The sequence below is a fragment of the Lissotriton vulgaris genome, chromosome 8, assembly GCF_964263255.1.
Source record: "Lissotriton vulgaris chromosome 8, aLisVul1.2, whole genome shotgun sequence".
NCBI lineage: Eukaryota > Metazoa > Chordata > Amphibia > Caudata > Salamandridae > Lissotriton > Lissotriton vulgaris.
The window spans coordinates 1,128,637,378-1,128,662,081 of record NC_141696.1 but is presented as its reverse complement, the minus strand read 5'-3'; the positions used below and the strand labels follow the sequence as shown (position 1 = coordinate 1,128,662,081).

Sequence of the window (24,704 nt, the reverse complement as noted above, 5' to 3'; positions counted from 1 at the left end):
CCGACGTAAGTCAATACATAGTTTTTGCTGTATCTCGCTTTTTATTAGCAATGTGGTGGCTAGGGCAAGTGGCTTGCCATTAATAGGACACTGTTAACCCATTAGCACATCATATGATTTAATATACTGTGGTTACACTGAGAAATTACCTTGTTAAGTATAACCACTCCCATACACTGTAAGCCTTGATCATTAGATATTTGAAATAATTCAACAATTCAGTTTCATGTGTGAGAGTAATATAGGGCCCACAAACATCTTATAATTGTTTATCGCATTTGTCTATTGGTGGGATTCCATCTTTAAGTCAGTTTTATAGTGTTTTTAGACTCATATGTATGACATGATTGTATATATTTTATACATTGCATTTTAGTTATTTATTTGTGTGATCATGTTATAGTATAAATTGAAAAGGATAAGGTATATGTTTTAAATTGTACTTTTATGGTCAAATTGACCGAAAAAAAGTATTTTGATGATGATGATAACCATTCACAGATCCACACAAGTACTCACACAACCACTAATACACACAACCACTCACTCACACAGCCACTCACTCATACAGCTACTCACTCATACAGCTACTCATACAACCAGTTACCCATACAGCCACTAACATACCTACTCACTCACCCATACAGGCTCTCAACACAGCCACCCACTCACCATGCAAACACTCACAAACCCACACAACCACTTACATACCCATTCACACATCCATACAAGCACTCCTAGATATGCTCCCTCTCTCATAAACCCGCTCACTCACCCATACAGCAACTTACACACCCATTCACTCACTCATACAGGCATTCAGACACCTCCTCACTCATCCATTCAGTCACGCACACATCCACTCCCTCACCCTTAGAGCCACTCGCACACCCAGTCACTCACCAATACAGCCACTCACCCATACAGCTGCTCACACACCCACTTATACATCCATACAGCCAATCATACACTCATACAGCCACTCACACGCCCACTCACATGGATACACACAGTCACACAACCACTCACATATATATGTTAGAAGTAGTATCACTCATTAGTAGTAAACCTAGTAAACCTTTTGTAGCAGGTTATTATATATCTTTAACACTCATAAACTCTTAGAAAGCACTTACACTCACTTGATGATGTCATTAGTGATATCATCAGTAATTAAATTTGAGATGTCATCAATGATGTCACTGAACATGAGTGATGTAATATGCCAGGTCATAAGCAGTGAATTGCAGGGTGGGAAGTTATAGTTAGCTCAGCTAACTATAACTGCTGAATTTCACTCGTTTTGTACAAGTGATATCTGAGCCTAACTGTAACACCCCTGTAATCTTTGGTTTTTAGGTGTATATATTCTATTAGATTATCTCCAATAAAAAAAAGGTTAAGGCTTCATTGATCATCCAAGCTTCTCCCTCCTTCAGAACTAGCTGGAGGTGCTTCGGTGAAAACAGGAGCACAATATGTGATTGGTTATTGCACTATATCAACCATGCAATAGAAAATATTGCTCATTTCAAGCAATACCATGCTATCAATCCTTAAGCTGTAGGACTGATATATTTGGTGGTCCGGACACAGAATTTCTTTTTTACCTCCTCTAAAGGATTCCGAGGTATGACTGTAGGTGTCAGTAATAACTTTAGCATGGAGCATTGCTTCTTGATGATCTAGCTCATTAAGTTAGCACCTGAACACCTAACAGCTGAGTTATTTTGCCTATTTACACTCCTTTTTGAACTTGAACACCTTGTTTTAAAATTGTTCTTTTTTGCCTGCTGTTAGACGTGCTGGGGACCTCACCGATTGCTGATGGGCCATCCAATCAGAGTCTGTTAGAGCTCCAGGTCCTTATTAAGACATCTGCAGCGCCAAAGATAAGGCTGGCTGCGCCCAGCCATGGCCATGACCAGGGGCCAGCCACTATGCCCGATTTTTAATGTATTCCTCCAATGATCTTAGAGCCTTATGCATCAATACTTACCTCCTGAAAGATCCTCTGATACAAAAATTGGATAAGTGAGGTATTTTAAATCGCAGTCCACTATGCCCCTTAACAGTAACAGAGTCATGCCTAACTGCCCTTCGTTTATATATTGATTGTAAGGAGAAGCCCCTTCCATCAGTTTACAGATATCAATTGTGATACCATCCAGCCTGTACATGTTATTATAGGTGACTCCTTTTTATTATTATTATTGCTACCTTCTTCACTGACCTGTGGGCACCTAATTTTCTTCCGGATGGTCCTTGCACAAGCTTCACTATTAGGGATCCAATAAAAAAAATTGGGATTCCCAAAAATTCATCTCTACTTATAGCTTACGTAGAATTGTGGAATGGTATCTCACTGGAAAAATTGATCTCATTTGCTAACTGAGTCTAGAGCTGCATTTCAGAATTTCACAACAATATTGTAACTCTTATTCAGTATGATGAGGAAATGATTATCATGTATGGTATAATATTTCCCCTACTCATTATTTAAAATCTACACAACCTGTTTCTTTGACAAAAACACACACTTTATCTGAGCCATCTATTAAAAATCTGCCTGTGGTCGATTTTGAGCCATGCCCACCATTCTACTCTTTTTCTTCAGAATACGAGTTCAAGCTTTGAACAGCCTTGGAGCCGGCCCTTTCAGCCACACAGTGAAACTGAAAACAAAGCCTCTCCCGCCAGATCCACCACGCCTGGAGTGTGCTGTGTACAGCCACCAGAACCTGAAGCTGAAGTGGGGAGATGGAGCCATAAAAACTATAGCTGCAGATTCCATCCAGTATCACCTTCAAATGGAGGATAAGAATGGGAGGTGAGGATTTAACCCATTCTTCTTTGATACTCTTTGCTTTAGTGTTATGCAATATTGATAGTACCTTACTCTTAAGAGCCTCAAGCAAACTTAAAAGCACTGCAATTGACTGCAATATTGGGTACTACAGATAAACACATTTGTGTAGTATAATAAGAGCAAGGCGATAAAAAAGGTATGGGACTTGAAAATGAAACAGCAGAGTTTTCTCCCCACAGGTATCTTCACAGGGCTCTGCTAGTGTGTTGTGTTGGTTTCTTCCAGGGATCCTGCTGAGAGTCCTCCTAGGACAGACCTATGTAGGTTTAAATAGATTAAGGAAAAAAAAGAACCAAGCTATTTGTATGTGGATCTGGTTGTCATATTTAATCTCCGTTTGTTGGCCTCAAGCAATTTTTTTAGCTTTGTGGCCGGGTAGTCTACAGTTTTAACTTTAACTTGGTGCTCGCATCTGGCCTGGCAATTTTTCCTCCCTAGTCACAACAGTGGAAGATTAGTTGTTATCACTTTATGGATATGCATCACCGAGCACTTTCATTCTGCAGTGTTCAGACCAACAACGAGGATGTGTGTGGTATGAGTCTGTGAATGATTGACCAGGGTACGTTCATATCAGGACTCCCCAGCACTGGTCATATTTGTATATTTACTGATTCAGCAGAGCCTGGAATGGATGAACCTCACATTGGGCCCAGCATTTCCTGTGCCTGCAAAATGACTTAACCAACTGGCCCTGGTATATAGAAAATATGCGCACGAGGCTACAGCACGTGTGCATTTATGTTTTTGTCTGCGAATGATAAAGAGACAATGGGAAACAACTATGGAAAGCCCTTGTGCTATGTGTATATTTGCAGGCATCAGTGCTCTTCACATCTTTTCAGTAACTGACTGTAGTGGACGTAACACAGACTATACTGACCTATCACCAGATGCCGCTGTGAATTGACAATTCCATGTGGTCTTGGCATAGAGGATACACACATTCAATAGAATGCTACAAAACAGGCTGGGTCTGTGAAATAACCAGCCCAGTTGAACTCAGCCGTGGTCCGTGCCGGTAAACGAGGTGGGGCCGGGTAAGTAGGGATTTCGTGGGACGGTGCAGAAGGAAAATGAAATAAATAATTAATTTTCCCTCCGCATCGTCCCTCGGAATCCCCCCTTAGATGGCCCCACCACTGTTACCTGCATTGACAGGGGTTGATTAAACTACTCGCTGAATACGTGCACATCACAAGGCTCCAGTGTTGGTGGTGTTTGTGGAAAGACCAATGGCTAAAAGAACATTTGGTCCTAGAGTACAAGCACAACTTATATGCAGGATTCAGCGTGGAGTATGCTAGAGCAGCAGCCAGTCCAATCTGAACTTGCAGTGATTGAATCTGTAGCTCAGCAGGCACTGGCCATAACAAATGAATGAGTCTCATGCACGATGTTGTTTGTACTGTCTTATCCTTATAACGCCAGGTGCCTAAGCAAGTATTTATAAAGAATGGCAATGAAGAGTGCAAGTTTGCACAATAGAAATGTTACATTTTGATGAGTAAAAATGTAGCTTACAGATTTTATTTTCATGCACAGAAAAAAATGTATGTACACCAAACCCTTGATCTGGCATTTTAAAAAATATATGACTGTGGCCTGGGGCCATAGAATTTGGAAGCATTCCTGTGATTCTTCACCTGGCTCGCAGATACCCAGGGAAACAGTCATGTACAATTCAAAGTTGAGCAAAGCATACTTGTAGGTGTCTTGGTATTGTATAGAGTCATAAAAGTTCTAAGCTTGTTAATTCTTAAGTAACAAAATAATATTTTGTGTTCTGGGCAAGGACTGATGGAGTCAGGAGAACATGCCAGCCCACTTGCTGGAGTACAGAAAGGGAGGCTGGCGTTGAGCTCTGCCTGAACAGAGCGGTACCTGGGTGGACAGAGTGTTGGAGTGGCCTGAGAAGTGAACACTCACTATGCAAAGGCAGATGACATAGGGCAGGAGGGCTAGAGCACCAGGTGACTAATGATGTAGTCCACAGCACTAGCACTAGAGCTATGATGCGCCTGGGCCTCTATGGAGGCCCTGCCAAAGGGAAAAGAGGTGAGAGGCGTAAAGTCTGTGCCCTTAGAAAATTGTCAAAATAGGTGTGCTGGTGCTTGGCCTTTACCAGCTATAAAGTGATTCTCCATTTGCAAGTGAGGACTGCTCCATACTGGGTGGGGCGGGTACAAAGGGGGTGGTGATGGACGGAGAATCTGAACCAATCAAACACTCACACCCAGTCAACAGATCTGGGTTTAATCCATCACCGTTCTTTAGCCCACTCTGCCACCCCAGTTCAGACATGGCCATATGCTAATCAGTCTGACCCTGTGCCTCATGGGAACAGTCCAGCCCGACTGCCAAGCCATGCCTTCCCTGGACCGGAAACAAGCTTCCTAGGACCGGTTTCTGGCATTACAGCCGCCTTCAGCCAGGCTTGCTTGAATCCAGTGGCAAAGTGAGCAAGGGACTCACGTCTGAGCATACCCTGCCAACTTATGGCGAACAAAGTGGTACAAAAGGGGGTGGTGATGGACGGAGCATCTGAACCAATCAAACACTCAAACCCAGCCAACAGATCTGGGTTTAATCCATCACCGTTCTTTAGCCCACTCTGCCACCCCAGTTCAGACATGGCCATATGCAAATCAGTCTGACCCTGTGCCTCATGGGAACAGTCCAGCCCAAACTGCTGGCGGAGTACAGCTAATGTTTTCCACTGCAGTAGGATCAGCCCAACAGGCTGGTACATCAGACAGATACACCAGTTCCACCTGCTATTCAGCCACCAGCCACACCTGTTATTGATCCTCACCCAGTGCCAACAGACCCGTGAGTAAGGGATACCTCTTCTCTGGATGAAGAGAGAGAAGAGAGTGAGTTGCCAGATCCAATCTTTGATCCGGACTCTTTGGAGGATTATGTCATACCAATACCCCCATCTTCCACATCTACCATTTGACTCTCCTCCTGAAGATATTGGTGGATTCCATAATTTATTGGAGAGTGCAGCCAACAGATTTCATTTGCCTACAACGGTCAAGCAGACCGAATTCTTCTTATATGATTTTAAAGAGGACACCAGAAAATCAATACTTTCAATACCAGTTATCGATTATATATGGCAGGAAGGCATCAAAATCATGAAGCCACCAGCGACAATTCCACCGGTGCTTCTTCGTATTGAGAAGAAGTATAGGGCTCCTGAGGATTCCCCATCTTGCCTCATTGACACCTCAGGCAGATTCGGTCATCCCCCCCAAGCGGCACAAAGATGATCCAAAAATGCTGTGACTACTCACCTGATAGGGAAAGGTGCAGAATGCACATTCTTGGAAAAGAAAATGTCTTTGATGGCCGCAGTTACGATCAGGGCAACTAATGCATTGGCCGTTAGTGTCCACTATGACCACCAGATGTGGTCAGATATGGCAGGTTTAGTAGACCTCATACCAGAGGACAGAAGGCAGGTAGCACAGAAAATACTCTTAGAAGCACAATGCGCAGCTTCAGAAACTATTGACTTCGCCCTTGATGTAGCCAACATGGGCTTCAGACTACTGGCGGGGGCTGCCATGCGCAGAAGACAAAGGGCGCTTACCCGGACTCTGGTTTCCCAGCAATCTCAACCCGGGTGGGGGCCTCAGCAATCATAAATCTATGCGCCGGAGTGCATAAATTACACGGAGGTGCCCCTCAGCGTGAGACCCGCGTGGGCAAAGCCTGGACCAAGGACGGGCCCATCCGTGCCGGTCAGGACCTGGCAAAGGCTGGGACTCCCCTCCAATATTTAACTTCATTGTGGTATTGCTGGGTTTGCTTCATCTAGTATTTAATAGGGGCTCACTGCGCTTAGTATATATTAGTACGTATTGTTTTGACTTGCCTTGTTGTATGTCTTGGATACAGGATTATGTCCCACTATATATGTGCCCTCTTGTAATTGCTTTTTATCTTTTCATTGATTAAATTATAGGGTCCGGCTGGACACCTCATTTATTATAGTGCAGATTGTGGCCTATAATTATTTAAAGCTTGTAAACTTAATTGTCAAGGACCGTTGTTATTTGATAATATTAGTACCCCTGGCCCGTGCGTACCTAGCGGGTTCCCTTGTTTCTCAAAATAGTATATACGCAGCAGACCATAACAAGCTGTGTTGTGGTTACAAAGAGAGGATTGTGTTTGAGTTCGCCCCTTAACGCTGTACTTTACTCTTTCCTCCCCTCCTTCTCCTGGGCCACTATGCTAATTGCTGTGGAGTTGATTGCAAAAAGAAAGGTGGGAGAGGGAGAGGGCTGACAGAATAGGGCAAGCTAAGAAGGCTAAGAAAGCACTAAAACATGCAGGGAGCAACTGCGTCCTCGACCGTATTGATAGCCTCCCGGTTGATTGTGAGGAAATTTTAGACTTCGGCGCAGAAGGGGTAGAGACCGCTCCTAGTTCGATTGATAGTTGTACCCCCCTCCCGCACAAGCCCCAGTGTAACACACACCATCCCAAAGATGTTTGCAAAGTCCAAGGGCAAGAGTGGTTTTGAATCTTTAAACAAACGAGTAAGCTCACATTAGGAAACAGTAGTTTTGCAGCGTGAATCCTTTTCTGGATTCACATGCTGTGCATTATTCCGCCATCTAGTGGTTGGGTCCGGAATAGTCTTCATTTTTTGTTTTTGTTTTGGGCATCGAAGACCACCATTTGATGCCATTCCCTTGTGTGACGTCAGGCGGCGCCTTGGAGGTTGTTATGCGTGGTAGCCATCTTCAGATTCTTTTTTCCGCCGTTGGCTGGGAGCAAGATGGTAGGCTCCGGAAAAAAATGCAGGAAAAGCCCAGAAAAGAAAAGAAAAAGACGATAATTCAAGTAAACTCCACCATCCATCGGCATCGATAACAGATCGAGGGACAGAACTCTGATGACACAAAGGGACAACAAGGGTCAACAAATGGCGAGGTAGGGGGCATGGAAAATACCCCCTTCAAATTCTGCCCCGAGTTCCACCACAAGTTTGCACAGTGTGACCAACACAACGTGTGCAACCTCTGCCTGCCCAGAACCATAAGGACAAGGACTGTGAGGCCTGCACTGTGTTCCAGCTGAAAACACTCAGGACACACCGAAAGCAGAGAGAGGCTCACAACACAACGATGTCACAGACTTCAAATAAGATTTCACTGAAAGACCTAGGCCTCTCCAGTGATGAAGTAGACCAAGGAGTTCCGGCAGAATCGACGCACAAAGGTTCAAACGTCGAAGTTCTAGAAGGAGACTCCGAAAATCTACCCACCCACAAGAGAATGGGTGATACAGGGAAGAAGACAGAAAAGGTAAGACACCATACACATTCGTCGGAACCGAAGGGCCATGACAGCAAGGTGCAGGCTAAGGCAGCCCGACACCAAAGAAAAGGGCGATTAAAGGTCAGCCACAATCAAAAGAACCCCACGGAACCCTTCCAAGGGAGACTGTTGAGGGAAAATAGCACAAGGTGCCGAAAACAAGGGTTGAACGCGAAACCACAAAGGGAAGCGCAACGCCGTCGAAACCAGAGGCAATCGCAAGCAAGAAAAGAAAGTCTCCGGCCTCCGACGCTGAGAAAGCCCTCGAGGTCGAAAAGAAAAGACGACTCAAAGCCGAAATTGCAACTCTTCTCCAGAAGAAAAAGGAGTTCGACACTTCGCTGAATTACTTTCAAAATCCAAAAGTCCCAGCCCCTAAAAACGAAAAACGGTGATGCCGAAGGGGCGGAAGACACCAACGGGGAGGAAGAGGAGATTTTCAAATCACCCCGAACCTCGTGAGGAAGATCCCGAGGAATACCCAGATGCTGCCAAAGAGGAGGATGCCTCAGAAAATTTCAAGGACATATGGAATGGCTTCGACACCGAAAGTCCCGAAGAAGAAATTTGCTGCTATCGCTCGAAAGCATCACCACCAGGTGATATAGCCTTCTACAGCGCACTGGTTAAGAGGGCAGCAGACACTTTCGGAGTGCCCCTCGAAGAGGAGAAGGGTGACACATGTTTCCTTATAGAGACATTAGCCCCAGCCAACAAGGGGACTCCGTACTTGCCAATGCTGCCAAGCATTCTTGACCAAGGCAAGGAGGCCTTTAAAGAACCAGCCTCAAGCAAGGGATAACACCTAAGATTGAGAAGAAGTACAAAGCCTCCTCCAAGGACCCTAAATATATTCAAGGGAACACTATACCAGACTCCATCATCGTTACCACACCCAGGAGAAGGGCAAATGCTATCTCTAACAGTGGACCCCCCCAGAAAAGGAAAGCAAACAGATGGATATGGTGGGCAGGAAGATGGAAAAAGAGCCAGCGACGCAGTTGCGCATCACAAACTCTAATGCCCTACTAAACAGATACAGACACCAACAATGGGATGAGATCGATGAGCCTATCAACAAACTCCCCGAGGAGGACAAGAAAAGGGGTAAATCTATTGTCCAGGAAGGCAAAAACAGCGCCAACACATGCCTTAAATCTGCACCAGATGCAGCAGACACTGCCAGCAGGCAGATGTGAACATGTACAACCTTGAGAAGACATGTCTGGCTAAGAATTTCAGGATTTAAACAGGAGGTTCAAACATCCATTATTGACAGGCCTCTCACAGGGGAAGCACCATTTGGAAAGGAGGTGGACAAATCACTACAACAAATCAAAAAGTATAATGAGACGGCAAGAGCAATGGAAGCTCTGCAGCCAAGAGGAACCATTAAAAGAGGTGTGTTTAACAGCAGAAACCCTACAGGAAGAGGAGCGTTTGCGCTGGGTCAGCAAATGTCACGCCAACAACAAGGCCAAGGAAATAGCCAACACACAAGCCAACAAATAGGATACCAAGGTTGGCAGCAACAGCCCAAGCAGCCCTTTCGAGGAAGAGGCAGAGGCCACGCCTCAAGAGGAAGAGGAAATGGCTCTAATTGACTCCTACATTGACAAAGACCCACACACAACACCAGTGGGAGGACGGATAACACAATACAAACAATAGTGGAGAAAAATCACCACAGACAAATGGATTTTAAATCTGGTAAAATACAGGTATTGCATAGAACTAACCAGAACACCACCTTCAAACCCACAAAGGATAAAGAAGTTCCTCAGATCAGAACTCAAACAGTTAAATGCAGAAATCATAGACCTTCAAAACAAGCAATCAAATTGGTACCAAGAGAGAAATTATTCAAAGGAAATTACTCACCGTATTTCCTGGATCCAAAACAGGATTTACCGCTAAGACCAATCCTGGACCGAAGGTTCATAAACAAATTCATTTTAACACAGCACTTCAAGATGACTACACTACAAGAGATAATTCAAAAAGGGGATTACATGGCAACAATAGACCTCAAAGAAGCCTATATAAACATACCTATGACCAAGGAACACAGGAAATATCTCAGGTTTCTGCACAATGGAACACCCTACCAGTTCAAAGTACTACCTTTCGGAATAAAAGCTGCACCACATGTCTTTACCAAGTGCCTAGCTGCAGTCACGGCACACCTGCGTAGGGAAGGAATGCACGTCTGCCCTACTTAGACACTGGTTCATAAAAGCAAGCACAAAACACAGATGTCTCAGCCATGTTCAAACTGCAATCCACACGCTGCAAGAGCTAGGATTCTCCATAAATCACAAAACATCCACCACAAGGCCAGAAAAAAAAAAAATTCCTAGGTGAAACGCTAAATTCAAAGAACGTGTGAGCCTACCCAGCGCAAAAGAGGATACAAGCTATCAAACAGGAAACCTCCCTCTACCAGAGGGGTCAGTCTCTGACAGTGAGAAAAGTCATGAAACTCATGGGCATGATGTCGTCATGCATCCCACTCATCCCTCGGGCCCACCTACATATGCTCCCCTTCCAGGAATGGCTCACCAACAACTGGTCTCAAGCCACAGGGAGTTGGGAGGATCTAGTGGGTTCGAGGCATGTGGGCTGCTGAATTCATATCTGTGCATAGATCGCCGCCTAGTGTTGGGTCCGGATGATCGCACATTGTTTTCCTGGAAGAGTCTTCGAAGTATCACGAGATAGGTGGCTCCTCCCCTGTACTACAGTGCACATGGGCATCGACTCCATCCTCAGATTGTTTTTTTCCGCAATTGGGTTCGGATGCATATTGGTTCACTCAAGTCGGAATCGATAAAAAAGTTTCTTTAGGCCAAAAGGCCTTTAGTTTTTTCGTCGGTATTGTCTTGCGATCGGTGCCCAGTTCTGTTCCTGCTCAGTTCCCGAGCCGGATATCCAGAAGAGCCGCGTGCTTTTCGACGCTGAAGCCCCGGTCGACGCCAGAGGCCTTATCGACAAACCATCATGGAACGGAGCCCGTTCAAGAGATGTCCCGTGTGCAACTCGAAATATCCCCACATCGACGTCCACCCGGTGTGCAACAAGTGCGTGTCGCCGGATCATGATGAAGCCAGCTGTATGGCTTGTTCCCGTTTTCGATCCAAGAAGACACTTCTGCATCGGCGCGCTGCGCGCAAGGAAGCCCAGCAGACGGCACCTGAACCGGTGGACATCTTCCATGCCGGGGATGATGAAGGAGCAGAGCGGGAGGTTCGAGAAAACCTGTCGGATACCGCATCGGAGGTCGACTCCAGCTACGACGCTGATGTTGAGATGCTCGATGTGGAAGACGTCGTCGACGAGGTAGGAGACGACGATGGGGCCTTTGGGGCCAGGGAAGATAGCTCGAGCGAGGAGCTAGGCCCACAAACTGATTCTGGGGCCAAGACACTTCATAAGGCTCGGGTCGAGGGATCGCCACAGGGCCTTACCCAAGATCTTCCAATAAGTTCTATGGCCCCGCCTTCGGGCTCGGCTTCGGACATGTCTAAGGAGCCGCAAGTTGCGAAATCGAAACCGGAAGTGAAAGCACCGGTTTCCACGCAACCAAAAGCACTAGAGCCTAAATCGAAACCGAAAGTGCGTATTGCTTTGGTCGGCTCGAAGTCCTCGGATCTATCGGCACCGACGAAGCAGAAGAGCGTTATCCACCCGAAGAGGCCGCTAACGAACGTCGATCCAAAGTCTGGCATGCCGAAGGCAAAGGTCAAGGACGTCGACCCGAAAAAATCGGCGCCGAAGACAGTCGACACCGACAAAGGACTCGGTGATCAGAAGGTTCTCGAGCCTCCGCGTCGGCCGGACAAGGCCAAAAGCGGTACAACCCCCGAGTCCACGCCTGGTGGTGCCTCGAAGGATTCCGTCGAGTCGACGCAGCCGTCCGTCTCCTTCTCGAAGCAGGTGGCAGAATAACTGAAGCGCATCAAGGACAAGGCTTCGGCTGTCGGACCTAAGGATACTCCACCTTCGAAGCCTGCCGATAAGCCTCAAAAGACGTCGGCGCCCATACACTTCACGCTGCCACCGAAAGTGGTGCCGAAGGCTTTCGTTCCTAAAATGGCCGTCGACGTGCCACAGCTTAGACACTGGTTCATAAAAGCAAGCACAAAACACAGATGTCTCAGCCATGTTTAAACTGCAATCCTGTTCTTGTAGAACCTGTATCTCCACGTGGCCATGATGTCTCGCCCACTTACTCAGATGTGGAAACTGGGGATGGTGATAATGACGAATACAGCTATCCTGTGGACACTGATCCGGATGATACTAATGAACCTTGGGCAGATGCTGCTGACCCTGGAGATCCACACACTGCTCCAGACACTCAGGTGTATGCTGTAAAAACATCGCCTACTGAGGATTCGGCTGCGTTTACTGCACTCATTGAAAGGGCAGCCAAGAATCATGACGTCCAGCTCCATGCTGACCCTAAAGAAGTAGACTTTCTGTTCGACACCTTTTCCACCTCAGAGAGGACTCTCAAGACTCTGCCTATGTTGAAGGGTGTCTTGAAACATGCTGGGGAAATATTTAAGGGGCCTACAAGAACCAGGGTGATAAACCCCAGGATTGAAAAGAAGTACAAACCGGCGCCTGGGGACCCTACCTACATTAAGGGACAGTTGCCGTTGGACTCTCTTGTTGTTTCTAATGCCCGGAAGAGGGCTAATTCCCAAACAACGAGTGATGCTCCTCCCCCAGATAAAGAATCTAAGGTGCTAGAGGCATCAGAGAAAATGGTGGCAGCTCAAGCGGCCACTATCTGGCGCATTTCAAACACTCAGGCACTCTTAGCCAGGTATGACAGGGCCCATTACGACACACTGGAGACCCTGTTACAGCACCTGGCAGATGAATATAAGGAGGCAGCTGAGATGCTCAATACAGGAAGGGAAGCTCATATCACATGCTTCTATAAAATGTGCACTGGACGCAGCAGACAACTAGTGTCATGTTGAGACCACATGCTTGGCTCAGAATCTCCGGGTTAAAGCCAGAGATACAGACCACCATTTTGAATCAGCCAGTAAACCCTGATCATCTATTTGGCCCAGAGGTGGACACCACCTTGGAGAAAATCAAGAAAGACACTGAGACTGTAAAGTCTATGGGGGCTCTACAGTCGCAGCAGTTCAGGGGTGGTTCTTTTCGTCGCTCAGGCAATAGAGGTGTTTCCAGAAGCCAGCTGTCCCATAAAACACAGTACAATAAAGGTGGCGCGCAAACCACATACACCAAACAAATTAGAGGTGGTTATCGTGGAAACAGCGCCAAGGGCAGAGGTCATGGAAACAACAGCTCCAGGTCCTCCGCCACAAACAAACAGTGACGCCTTGTCACTGCCACCCGACTATACAACACCTGTCGGGGGGACTTCAACAGTTCCTGCCAGTCTGGAAGTCCATCACCACAGACAAGTGGGTCACAAAGCTTATCCAGTACGGTTATTGTCTGGAGTTAACATCCACTCCACCCAACATACCCCCAAGACACCGTCCTATGTCCACAGAGCATTTGCACTTATTGCAGCAGGAGGTACTCATCATGCTGCAAAAAGGAGCAATCGAGCTTGTGCCTGTGGAAGAAAGAGGCACAGGAGTTTACTCACTGTACTTCTTGATACCAAAAAAGGACAGGTCCCTCAGACCCATACTGGATCTCAGACCCCTCAATCAGTACATTCTATCAGAGCACTTTCACATGCTAACACTGCAGCAAGTCCTACCGTTGCTCAGTCAGGGAGATTTTCTCGCAACATTAGATCTGAAGGATGCGTATTTTCATATTCCACTGCACCCGTCACACAGAAAATACCTCAGTTTCACCACCCAAAATCAACATTACCAGTTCAAGGTCCTACCTTTCGGAGTCACCACGGCACCCAGGGTGTTTACAAAGTGTCTGGCGACGGTGGCGGCGCACTTACGGAGACAGAACATTCACGTCTACCCTTATTTGGACGACTGGCTTATCCAGGCAAAGTCAGCCCAGCAGTGTGCCGCCCACATGTCCCACACCATTCACCTTCTTCACGATCTGGGATTCTCACTGAATTACCCAAAGTCCCACCAGTAACCCGCCCACATACGGCAGTATCTGGGTGCGACCATAGACACTCTGGCCGCCAAAGCACAGCCAAATTCAGTGAGGATCAGCAGCATTCAATCCCTGATACAGAAATTCAGACCTCAACACTCGCTTCAGGCACGGGTGTTCATGCAGTTGATAGGCATGATGGCCTCCTACATCTTCATAGTCCCGCCCGCGAGACTACATATGCGTCCGCTTCAGGAGTGCTTAGCACGTCAGTGGAATCAGGCTCATGGACAGTTGAAATACCTAGTGTTGGTAACCGGTCGTGCTTACAACTCTCTGCATTGGTGGAATCCACAAAACCTTTACAAGGGACGACCGTTCCAGGAGCCTGTGTCACAGATTATTCTGACGACGGACGCATCTCTCCAGTGTTGGGGAGCTCATGTACTCCACTACAGGGTGCAGGGACTATGGACAACGCAGCAAAAGAGGATGCACATCAACGTTCTAGAACTGATGGCTATCTTCATGGCGATGAAAGCATTCAAAGTACATCTGTGCAACAAGGTCGTGTTGATCCGGACGGACTACATGACGGCCATGTACTACATTCAGAAGCAGGGAGGTACACACTCTCCAAAGTTGTCTCATCTGGCTCAGAGCATGTGGAAGTGGGCCATTCAAAGGAACATCTTCCTCATGGCGGAACACCTCCCGGGCAAGGACAATCAGATGGCGGACCTGCTCAGCAGGTACAGCCACCAAATGCACGAGTGGGAGATACATCCATCAGTACTCCACCCATACTTCCAATGGTGGGGTCATCTAGAGATAGACCTGTTTGCCACAAAGGAAAAGGCCAAATACCGAAGCTTTGCCGCCATGTTTCCACACCCACAGTCGCAGGGCAATGCGATATGGATGAACTGGTCAGGCATCTTTGCGTACGCCTTTCCCCCAGCACCTCTAATACCGCTGGTGGCACGCAAGCTGAAGCAACACTCAATGACTCTCATCCTGGTTGCTCCGACGTGGGCACGCCAACCATGGTACACCACGTTTCTAGAACTATCCATGGTACCGCATCAAAGGCTGCGCCTCACACCCAGGCTTTTGACGCAGAGCCATGGCGAAATTCAGCATTCAGATCCGCAACAGCTAAACCTGGCGATCTGGCTCATGAGGTCTTAGAGTTTGGCTATCTCAACTTGCCTCCTGACTGTATGGACATCATCAGGGAAGCAAGGGGGCGAAATGGAAGCGGTTTGTCATTTATTGTGCAGACCACAACATTAACCCGCTGGACGCATCTACTCAAAACATCATTTGTTATCTGTTACATCTATACAAATGTAATCTGGCCTATGCTTCCATTCGTATACTTTTATCCGCAATAGCTGCTTATCTCCAAAACAGGCAGCATCTCTCCCTTTTCAGAGTGCCTGCAATCAAAGCTTTTCTGGAGGGACTCAAACGAGTCATTCCTCCCCGGACCCCACCAGCTCCTGAATGGAACCTAAATGTGGTCCTCACAAGACTGATGGGTCCACCTTTTGAGCCACTGCATTCATGCGAGATTCAGTTCTTAACATGGAAAGTGGCTTTCCTGATTGCGATTACGTCGCTACGGCGCGTTCGTGAACTCCAGGCACTAACTATCCAAGAGCCATTCATACAGATTCATTCCAACAGGGTGGTGCTTCGCACTAACCCTAAGTTCCTTCCTATGGTGGTTTCACAGTTCCATATCAACCAGACTATAGAACTGCCTGTGTTCTTCCAAATTCCTGAGTCAGTGACGGAGAGAATGCTCCACACGCTTGACGTCAAGAGAGCCTTGATGTACTACATTAATAGGACCAAAGATTTTTGGAAGACGAAACAACTATTTGTTGCCTTTTCGCCACAACACAAAGGCAATCCCATTTCCAAGGCTGGTATAGCCAGGTGGATCGTTAAGTGTATTCAGATCTGCTATCAGAAAGCCAAGCGCACTCTAACGATCCCCCCGCGGGCCCCCTCCACCCAGAAGTTGGGGGCCTCCATGGCTTTCCTTGGAAATATTCCTTTAGAAGACATATGTAGAGCAGCCACATGGTCTACCACACACACATTTACGAAACACTACTGTGTAGATGTGCACTCCAAGCTGTAGGGCAGGCTGTTCTAAAAACACTTTTCCAAACTGCTGCAGCTGGCACAGGCAGCCGCCGCTAATGGAGGGACTGCTATGCATTCTATGCACAGATATGAATTCAGCAGCCCACATGCCTCGAACGGAATATGCTACTTACCAGTATGCATCTGTTCTTGGCATGTAGGGCTGCTGACATTCATATCACCCGCCCACCTCCCCGGCGCCTGTAGTGGCTGCAGCACTCAGAAATACTCTTAGCATGGTCATCATTCACGAAGTTACGCTCCATCTTTGCCACAATGGCTAAAAACAATCTGAGGATGGAGTTGATGCCCATGCGCACTGTAGTCCAGGGGAGGAGCCACCTATCTCGTGATACTTCGTAAACTCTTCCAGGACAACAATGTGTGATCATCCGGACCCAACACTAGGCAGCGATCTATGCACAGATATGAATGTCAGCAGCCCTACATGCCAAGAACAGATGCATACTGGTAAGTAGCATATTCGTTGTTACGCACAAGCTGCAATCAGAAACACAATGGTGGGCATCCAACAACATAACACGAGGGAGACCTTTCAAAAACCCAACTCCTTCTGTGACAATAACAACAGACATGTCCCTCAGTAGAAGTCGGAGCGCACTTCAAGAGACTTAAAGTACGGGGCCAATGGAACAAGCAAGATTCCATAAAGCACATCAATTACTTGGAAATGAAAACAGTATTCTTAGCATTGAAAGCATTCCAGAAACACATTAAAAAAAGGACTGTCCAGATTTAAACAGACAACACAACTACAATGTTCTACCTCAGCAAGATCATTTCTGCTAAGCAAGCTAGCACAACAGATCTTGCATTGGGCAATACCTTAAGGTATCAGTCTGCAAACAATACACCTACCAGGAGTATACAACACAACAGCAGACCTGCTGAGCAGGCAGAACAGCTGCTCCCACAAGTGGGAATTGAAGAAAAAAACTGTGCAAAACATCTTCAAAACCTGGGGAACACTAGTGATAGACCTGTTTGTAACAACACAGAACAGGAAATTCCAGTCCTTTGCCTCAAGGTTTTCTCACCACCTATCAAAAGGGAATGCCCTGTCACTTAGTGGAGAAGTGTGGCTCAGGGGTTAGAGGCGGCAGACCCGGAAGCTGAGATCGGCCCTGGACCAGGGTTCAATTCCCGCCTCGGCAGGTCTTGGGCTAAAAATTCCACGGACTCGATAATTCTCGCTCCGGTGCCTTCTCGACTCACGGGTTCACACTCTGCGACTCTGGGCAATAGCTTGCTTAATCTCCACAACGGCCCCTCGCGGCGGGATGCCTGGCTTTCACCTTGTGGATACCCTGCCGGGGTTATCTCACAGGGGAATACCAGGACGGGTTCCCTAAGCAAGCGCCGGGAAACCCACTGCGGGTAGCTGTGCGCTATATAAGCTCAAATACATTTACATTTACTTACACTAAAATGGTCAGGGACATTTGCGTACGCCTTGGCAACAATACCCCTAATCCAAAGAGTGCTAGAAAAAGCAAGACAACCAGGAACAAACCTAATTCTCATTGCTCCACAATGGCTGAGTCAGACATGGTTCTCAACACTGCTAGAAATGTCCAAGGGACAAATAATCAAGATCAGAGCAGGCAAGGATATGTTGTCAATGCAACAGGGCCAAGTCTCTCACCCGGAACCACAACTATACACTTAACGCCTTGGCACCTGAATACGTAGAATTTGGTCACCTCAATCTGCCACAACGAACAATGGGCATTTTAAAAGAGGCCCGAAAACAAACTACAAGAAAATGCTTTGCTGCTAAATGGAAGAGATACACCACTTGGTGCACAGCTAACAATCAAATGAACTCTTCGCAAATCACAAGAGACAGTGATCATATATCTAACTCATCTCTTAGACAGCCACATCTAATACTCAAGCATGAAGGTACACGTCGCTCCCATTGTGGCGCACACAAGGGGAAAAACATGCAAGCGTTTCTTCAAAAGACCTGTCATAAAAAGATTCCTAGAAGGATCCAAATGAATTGCACCACCTAGAACTGCTCCAGCTCACATGTGGAGTCTATATACAGTGCTCACGTAACTCATGACAAAACAAGTTGAGCCCTTGCATAATCAGAACTCAAACACATCACTTTAAAGACAGCCTTTCTCATTGCCATTATATCTTTGTGATGAATAAGTGAGTTACAGGCGTTAACCATACAGGAGCTGTACATGCAAATACACAAGAACAAGGTTATTTTAAAAACAAACCCACTATTCTTACCAAAAGGGGTATCCAAATATCACTTAAATCAGAGTATTCTCCCTTCAGTTTTCTTCAAAAACCCACAAACAAAAGGAGAAAAAAGCCTCCAATACCCTGGATGTAAGTAGAGCACTACTGTATTATCTACAAACAAGTGAACAATCTTGCAAGACCAAACAGTTGTTTGTTACCTATGCCCAGACAAACACAGGAGCACCAGTCACAGAGGCAACAATCTCACGATGTTTAGTCCAAACGATCCAACCATGCTATACCACGGCTAACAAGGAATTAACAGTGTGACCAATAGCTCACTCCACAAGAAAGAAAGGAGCGACCCTAGAATTTATGGCCAATGTGCCCGTAGACACTGTGTGTGCAGCAGCTACATGGGCATCACCACACACTATTATTGTGGGGACATACAAATGACTAAGAAAGCGCAAATTGGACAGAGAGTACATCAACACCTGTTCGCAAAATCTTCCTCTCAACACAGCATCCCTAAGATGGGAGAAACCACTACATAATCTGATGCACAGCATTTAAATCCAGAAAAGGATTCACACTGCAAAACGAAATGGTTACCTACCAGTAGGAGTAGTTTTGCAGCTTGAAGAATTTTCTGGATTCACATGCGACCCACCCGACCTCTTCTACGAGGAATACAAACAGGTGGGGAAGAAATATATACAATAATTATTATGAAGGACCATCTAAAGGACTATAGACTAAAACACTGAGAGAGAAAAAAGAATCTGAAGATGGCTACCACGCACAATGACCTCCAGGGCGCCATCTGACATCACCCAGGGGACATACCTGGCACCAAATGGTGGTTGACAACACCCAAAACAAGGTTAAAAAAACAGACTATTCTGGACCCAATCACTAGATTGCGGAATAATGCACAGCATGTGAATCCAGAAAATTCTTCAAGCTGCAAAACTACTCCTACCCATGTGCTCAAGATCCAGCAGACTTAAAAAATTGCATGTAGGAACAGATTCGCTCCCCTGCAAAGCCTCAATGATAATGATGTAATCTCTGCAGGCGAATCGTTTCCAACTCAGGCAACAACAGCCCCTGCGTATGACCCTAGTATTTATGAGTCTGTTAGTAATTTATAAAAAGATGTCAATGCCCTGAGGTTTATGATTGGTGGCATAATGGGGATGATGAAGGAGCTGTGTACTCTAAATAAATTGGCTTCCCCACACCTTAAGGCCCAAGCGAACTTGTAAAATTCATTGACCACTGGGAAAATGTATTTCCCAGTATCTGGTGCTTTGAAGGAGGCCCCGGTCATCATAGTGAGTCCAATGGTTGAACAGGAGAAAAGGGACTCAGGAAATGTGTTTGCAGTTGGAGGCTGACTATCTAACCCAAACAACACAGTTGAGATAGATGGGGGTGTGAGTCACTTTACCAGGCCCAGGGGTACTTGGTTTGTCGAATCCCCTAATAGAATTGTCTTAGAGTGTAGTGTAGAGTGTAGATCCCAACCAAACATGTACCCAGGAGCCCAAAACCCTTGCAAAGTGTACATGACTAATGCCCCAAAGTTTGCTTCCCAAAATTATGTTGAAGGGGAGTATTCCGTGAAGAACAAGGTGATTCACTGGATCCGACACGTGAGAGGGTGTAGGTCCCTAATTAGAGAGGATATAGTCAGGGCCAGGAGATGCGAGGTCCCATGTTCCCCTTCTGATTGCATAGAGTTGACAGTGGTTCATGAAAGGTTGGCTGAGAATTTGATAGCTTTAGAGTTTGGAACCTGTCCCTCAACATCTTCTGCTATACAATCTAGATGCATCCCTTCATTAGAAGACCATTTTCAAGTGGAACGCAGCCATCTGGAAGGTTTGGCTCCTGAGTCTTCTTTGGGGACAATGATTGACTCTTGCCGCAAGGTCTCTGGGCAGCTGGTCGCCATACTAGTACCAAACAAGAACCACCATTAAAATCATTGCCACTTTTAATATTACTGAGTTGTTAGGAGTGGGTAGTCCCTCTTCCGAAAAAGGAGCAAGCAGGCATGCTAGAGTCCTAATAAGACAGCTCCTTTATAGAAACAAACCAGGTTGAGCTAGCAGTCCAGAAGATGCCATTGCAGAGAACTGTATAATTCAAAGTCCTAATGCTCTAGACCAAAACGAAACAACACCCCAACTTGTGATAGTCTCTTGGATTGCCAGTTACTGTGCCTCGGCAATCCAAAATAATATGGGATGACCAGTAGGGGGCCTACTTAGATAGGTAAAGTTTACCCTTTGTTGCAGTATATCACAATTACCCTTGGATACCCCATATGTTCTGGGAATTCGCCTAAAGGGCACCACAGGTAATATCATAAACATTTATAATGTCTATCTGAGAGGCACTAGTGGGGGTAGACCCTTAGCAACCATTATAAAACTGTAGGAGCTCCTGGGCAAGGAAACCCCATTCCTTTCCTAATAATCGCAGTTGATTTTAACGTCACATTTGAACCTTTCAATGGGGAAGAGGTGGTTGAAGTAGAAGAGGAAGAGAACCAGTGGGCGATTCCCTCACTAGACCTGAAACTGATTAAGCAGTGGTCTCAATTAGTATGGAGTTTGAACTGAGGGCAACTAATGACAGGGCTAAATCTGAAAAGCTGGGTGCAAATACTTTCAACAGATGAAATGGCCCCAGTCGAATCGATTTTATCTCCCTGGACCTGAGGCTCTGGCACAATATAATAGCTATGGCTGTAGGTGATACAGTCGATAGTGCTCATAAGCCCCGCTGCCTTACTATGGTACCTAAGTTGTCAAAGACCATGCGGCTGGTAACCAAAGAGGTACGGCCAACAATTGATATGCGCCATAGCATAATAAGCTGCAGAAAATGAACAGGGATTTGCTAGCCTGTACAGTAGAAGTTGCAGCATTTAAGGTAACTCAGGAGGGGGAAGATGGAAGTAACGAACGCTCACTGTCATTTTTTCAAGTGCATAGGCTCCTATTTCACTGTGGCAACACATACAAAGAACTCAAGACTTATTAATAAGAGCGTACAAATATGGTATAATAAGGTAGGTAGGCACTCGAGGTCCCAATTAATAAAAGCAAGCCAATCTAGGCACCATAAGGGGACCAGAAATGCCTATATAGGCTAGAACTCTCGAAAGCAAAGAAGGATTGGGATGAAGCTAGATGACAGTCCTTCAAGGGCACATACCAAGCTAGGGGTAGCAAAAAGTTTGGTCTCTGGTGGTGTGGGGCAACCTGTTGGAAGCCCCTGAATCAGAAAACCATATCTCGGCTTCCAATTGGCACACCCTCTTCTACCTTATATAGTGACCAAGAAGTTTGTAACTCTTTAGAAGAAAAACCTATAAGGCATTTACAAACTAATGGTGTTTTCTTCACCTTGAAAGGCATTATGTCCTGAAACATTACAAAAGTCCAGTCAAAAGTCCCGGGACCTGATGGCATACCTGGTCACCTCTTTCTCTATGGTTGGTCACACTATATATTTGTGTTATTTAACGCCATAGCTGATGGCGCCCCAATCCTAGGATCATGAAGGGGAGCAGAAGTTGTGCCACTGATCTGATAGAGACTACTAGCCGCAGATTCCTTCACGTAGAATTATCCCCAGGCGTGAGACTGGAACCGGAAACTTTTCTGCCACAGCATCCCTGCGCGCCGGGGGCGGGACGACATCACGCGACTCCGCCCAGGCGTTGTCTGCCTACGTGACGTCAGCAAGGTCACATAAGCCCCACCACGGCGCGCCTACGTCAGTTTTTTCCTTTTCCGCTTGCATCGCGGATCCGCAACAAGTAAGGCTTCCTCAGTTCCTGTAAGCAGACAGGCAACTTTAATTGTAAAATACTACTGAAAGAACTCGGAGCGTCTGGTAAAGGGCTCCACTGCTGCTCATGCGCAATTCACGATCCTTAGCTTTGCAATCTGCCACATTGCTCACTGTTAGTGAATTTTAAACTTGCACATCTTTGCCCTTTCATACAATTGTTTTTAAACGTGTTCACTGCGCCGTCTTGAATTTACTCACCCCTTTTCCCTGGTCCACTGCTGAGCTCGCTCAGATTGATGTGGAGGGAACTGTGAATTTTTAGTGCTCGCCGGAAGTGATTGCTATTTCCGGGGGTTGTAAAATATAGCGGACGCGCGCAGCGGGCGTGCCGGCGGGGCGCCGAAGGCGAGCCAAAGGCAAGCCCGTCTGCGCCCATCCGCGCCTGTCAGGGACCAGGGGCCATGACCCCTGGACAATCATCCCTGGACAGGTTGACATTCTCATCGGAACAACTACTGGCACTCCATCATTCACCTCCAAAAGAATGTAGAACTCTCTCAGCCTATCATACTGGTAAGAAAACATGTTACAACTACAATCTCTCCTTTCTAAACTTTCAGCCCTATCCCCCTATTAATGTCAGAGACACAGCACCTAAACCTAAGACAATCTCCCCCACTGATAACTTTCTGTTCCTGAGTGTAAATTGCCGTTCGCTACCCAAACACAAATTAGACATATTCAACCTCCTCTGTGACGAAAAACCAGATGCCCTTTTTCTCACTGAGACATGGTTACATGAGAGCGCCGGGCCTGATATAGCCGCGGCCCTTCCACCGAACTATGCCATTACACGGAAAGACAGAACCTTGAAAACTGGAGGTGGCATAGCCATTATTTTTAAAAAGAGGCTCCAGTGCAGATTTGACTCCTTGGATATCCCCAACTGTGAAGCCGCTCTCTTAAAATTAACACTCCACTCGAATTTCACACTTTCTGGAATGCTTGTCTACCGGCCCCCTGGGAACCCGACACCTTGGGCAACCACTTTCCCTATGTACATTACCCCACTACATATGAGTGCTTGTAATTTCTCCCTCATTGGAGACCTAAATTTACACCTAGACGATCTCTCTAACACAACTAAGTAATTTTATCGCCGATTTGGCTGCCCTTAACATCAACCTTCTTAATTCAGGCGCCATACATATAGCAGGACATTTGCTGGACCCTATTTTTTCCAGCCTTTCCAAAATTAGGTGTAATCCGGCATCTCCCATTACCTGGTCTGACTACTAGCTCCTTAAATTTAGTCTTACTATGGCAACCTCCTGCACTCCCCCCCCCTTTCTCATTGGAAAGGTCCCTAGTAGGAACTGAAAAAATCTTAACCCTGAGGCCCTTAATAATGCTCTATGCCGCAACGCCCCTCCCGCTGATCTTCATATCGACATCCTTGCCTCAGAGACACAGAACTGGCTCCTCAAAGCCATAGACCATTGTCTTCCTCTATCACACAAAAAACGTAACATCCGTCGTCCTCCGGTACCTTGGTTTAATGACCATCTAAAAACGGAAAAATCCATATGCAAAGCCTTAGAAAGAAAATGGCGCAGGAACTATGCTCCCGATCTAAAACTCGTTTACAATACAGCAAGAAACAATTATCACAAACTCTGCAATCAGGCCAAAGCCTCCTTTGTTTCTAAAACTATTACTGAAGCCACCAATCGCCCTAAAACACTTTTTGGTTTAGTAAAAGAGCTGGTGGGCTCTAAAACAGTCGCTAGCCCTACACCCCTCAACCACCAGCAGTGCGATAAAAATTCAGCAGGAATTAGCCAAATCCAACTTAAATAGACCACAACAAGACCCCATTACTACTTCAATCAGTGACCCACATGTCACCTCTACCCCCCCTAACTTGGAGCTCACCTCTATTTCCACAGCCCATCTGGACCATTGGCCTCTATTAAATATGGAAGGACTAATAACTATCTTAGGTAACATCAAATCTGGCTCACCTAGAGATCCCCTTCCTATTTCCATTATGAAACAATTAGACACTCCCCATCTGCAGGTTATTCTCAACACCCTGAATGCTTCTTTGATAAATTCCTCCGTACCGTCATGCGATGGTCACTCCGCTTCTGAAAAAACCTATGGCAGAGCCTGAAGTTCTGGCCAACTATAGACCCATCTCCCTTCTGCCCCTCTTCTCC

General features: G+C 46.3%; 1 protein-coding gene across 7 annotated transcripts in view; it reads left to right on the top strand.

Annotated features, from left to right (window-relative positions):
• The window catches only part of FNDC3A (fibronectin type III domain containing 3A), a 1,489,010-nt gene that overhangs the window by 1,240,316 nt on the left and 223,990 nt on the right, over window positions 1–24,704 (top strand). For all 7 annotated transcript variants that reach the window (XM_086934979.1, XM_086934981.1, XM_086934980.1 and 4 more), the window contains one exon: window positions 2,618–2,830. In XM_086934979.1, coding sequence (XP_086791105.1) covers window positions 2,618–2,830 — 213 coding nt within the window. The remainder of the gene's footprint in view (window positions 1–2,617; window positions 2,831–24,704) is intronic.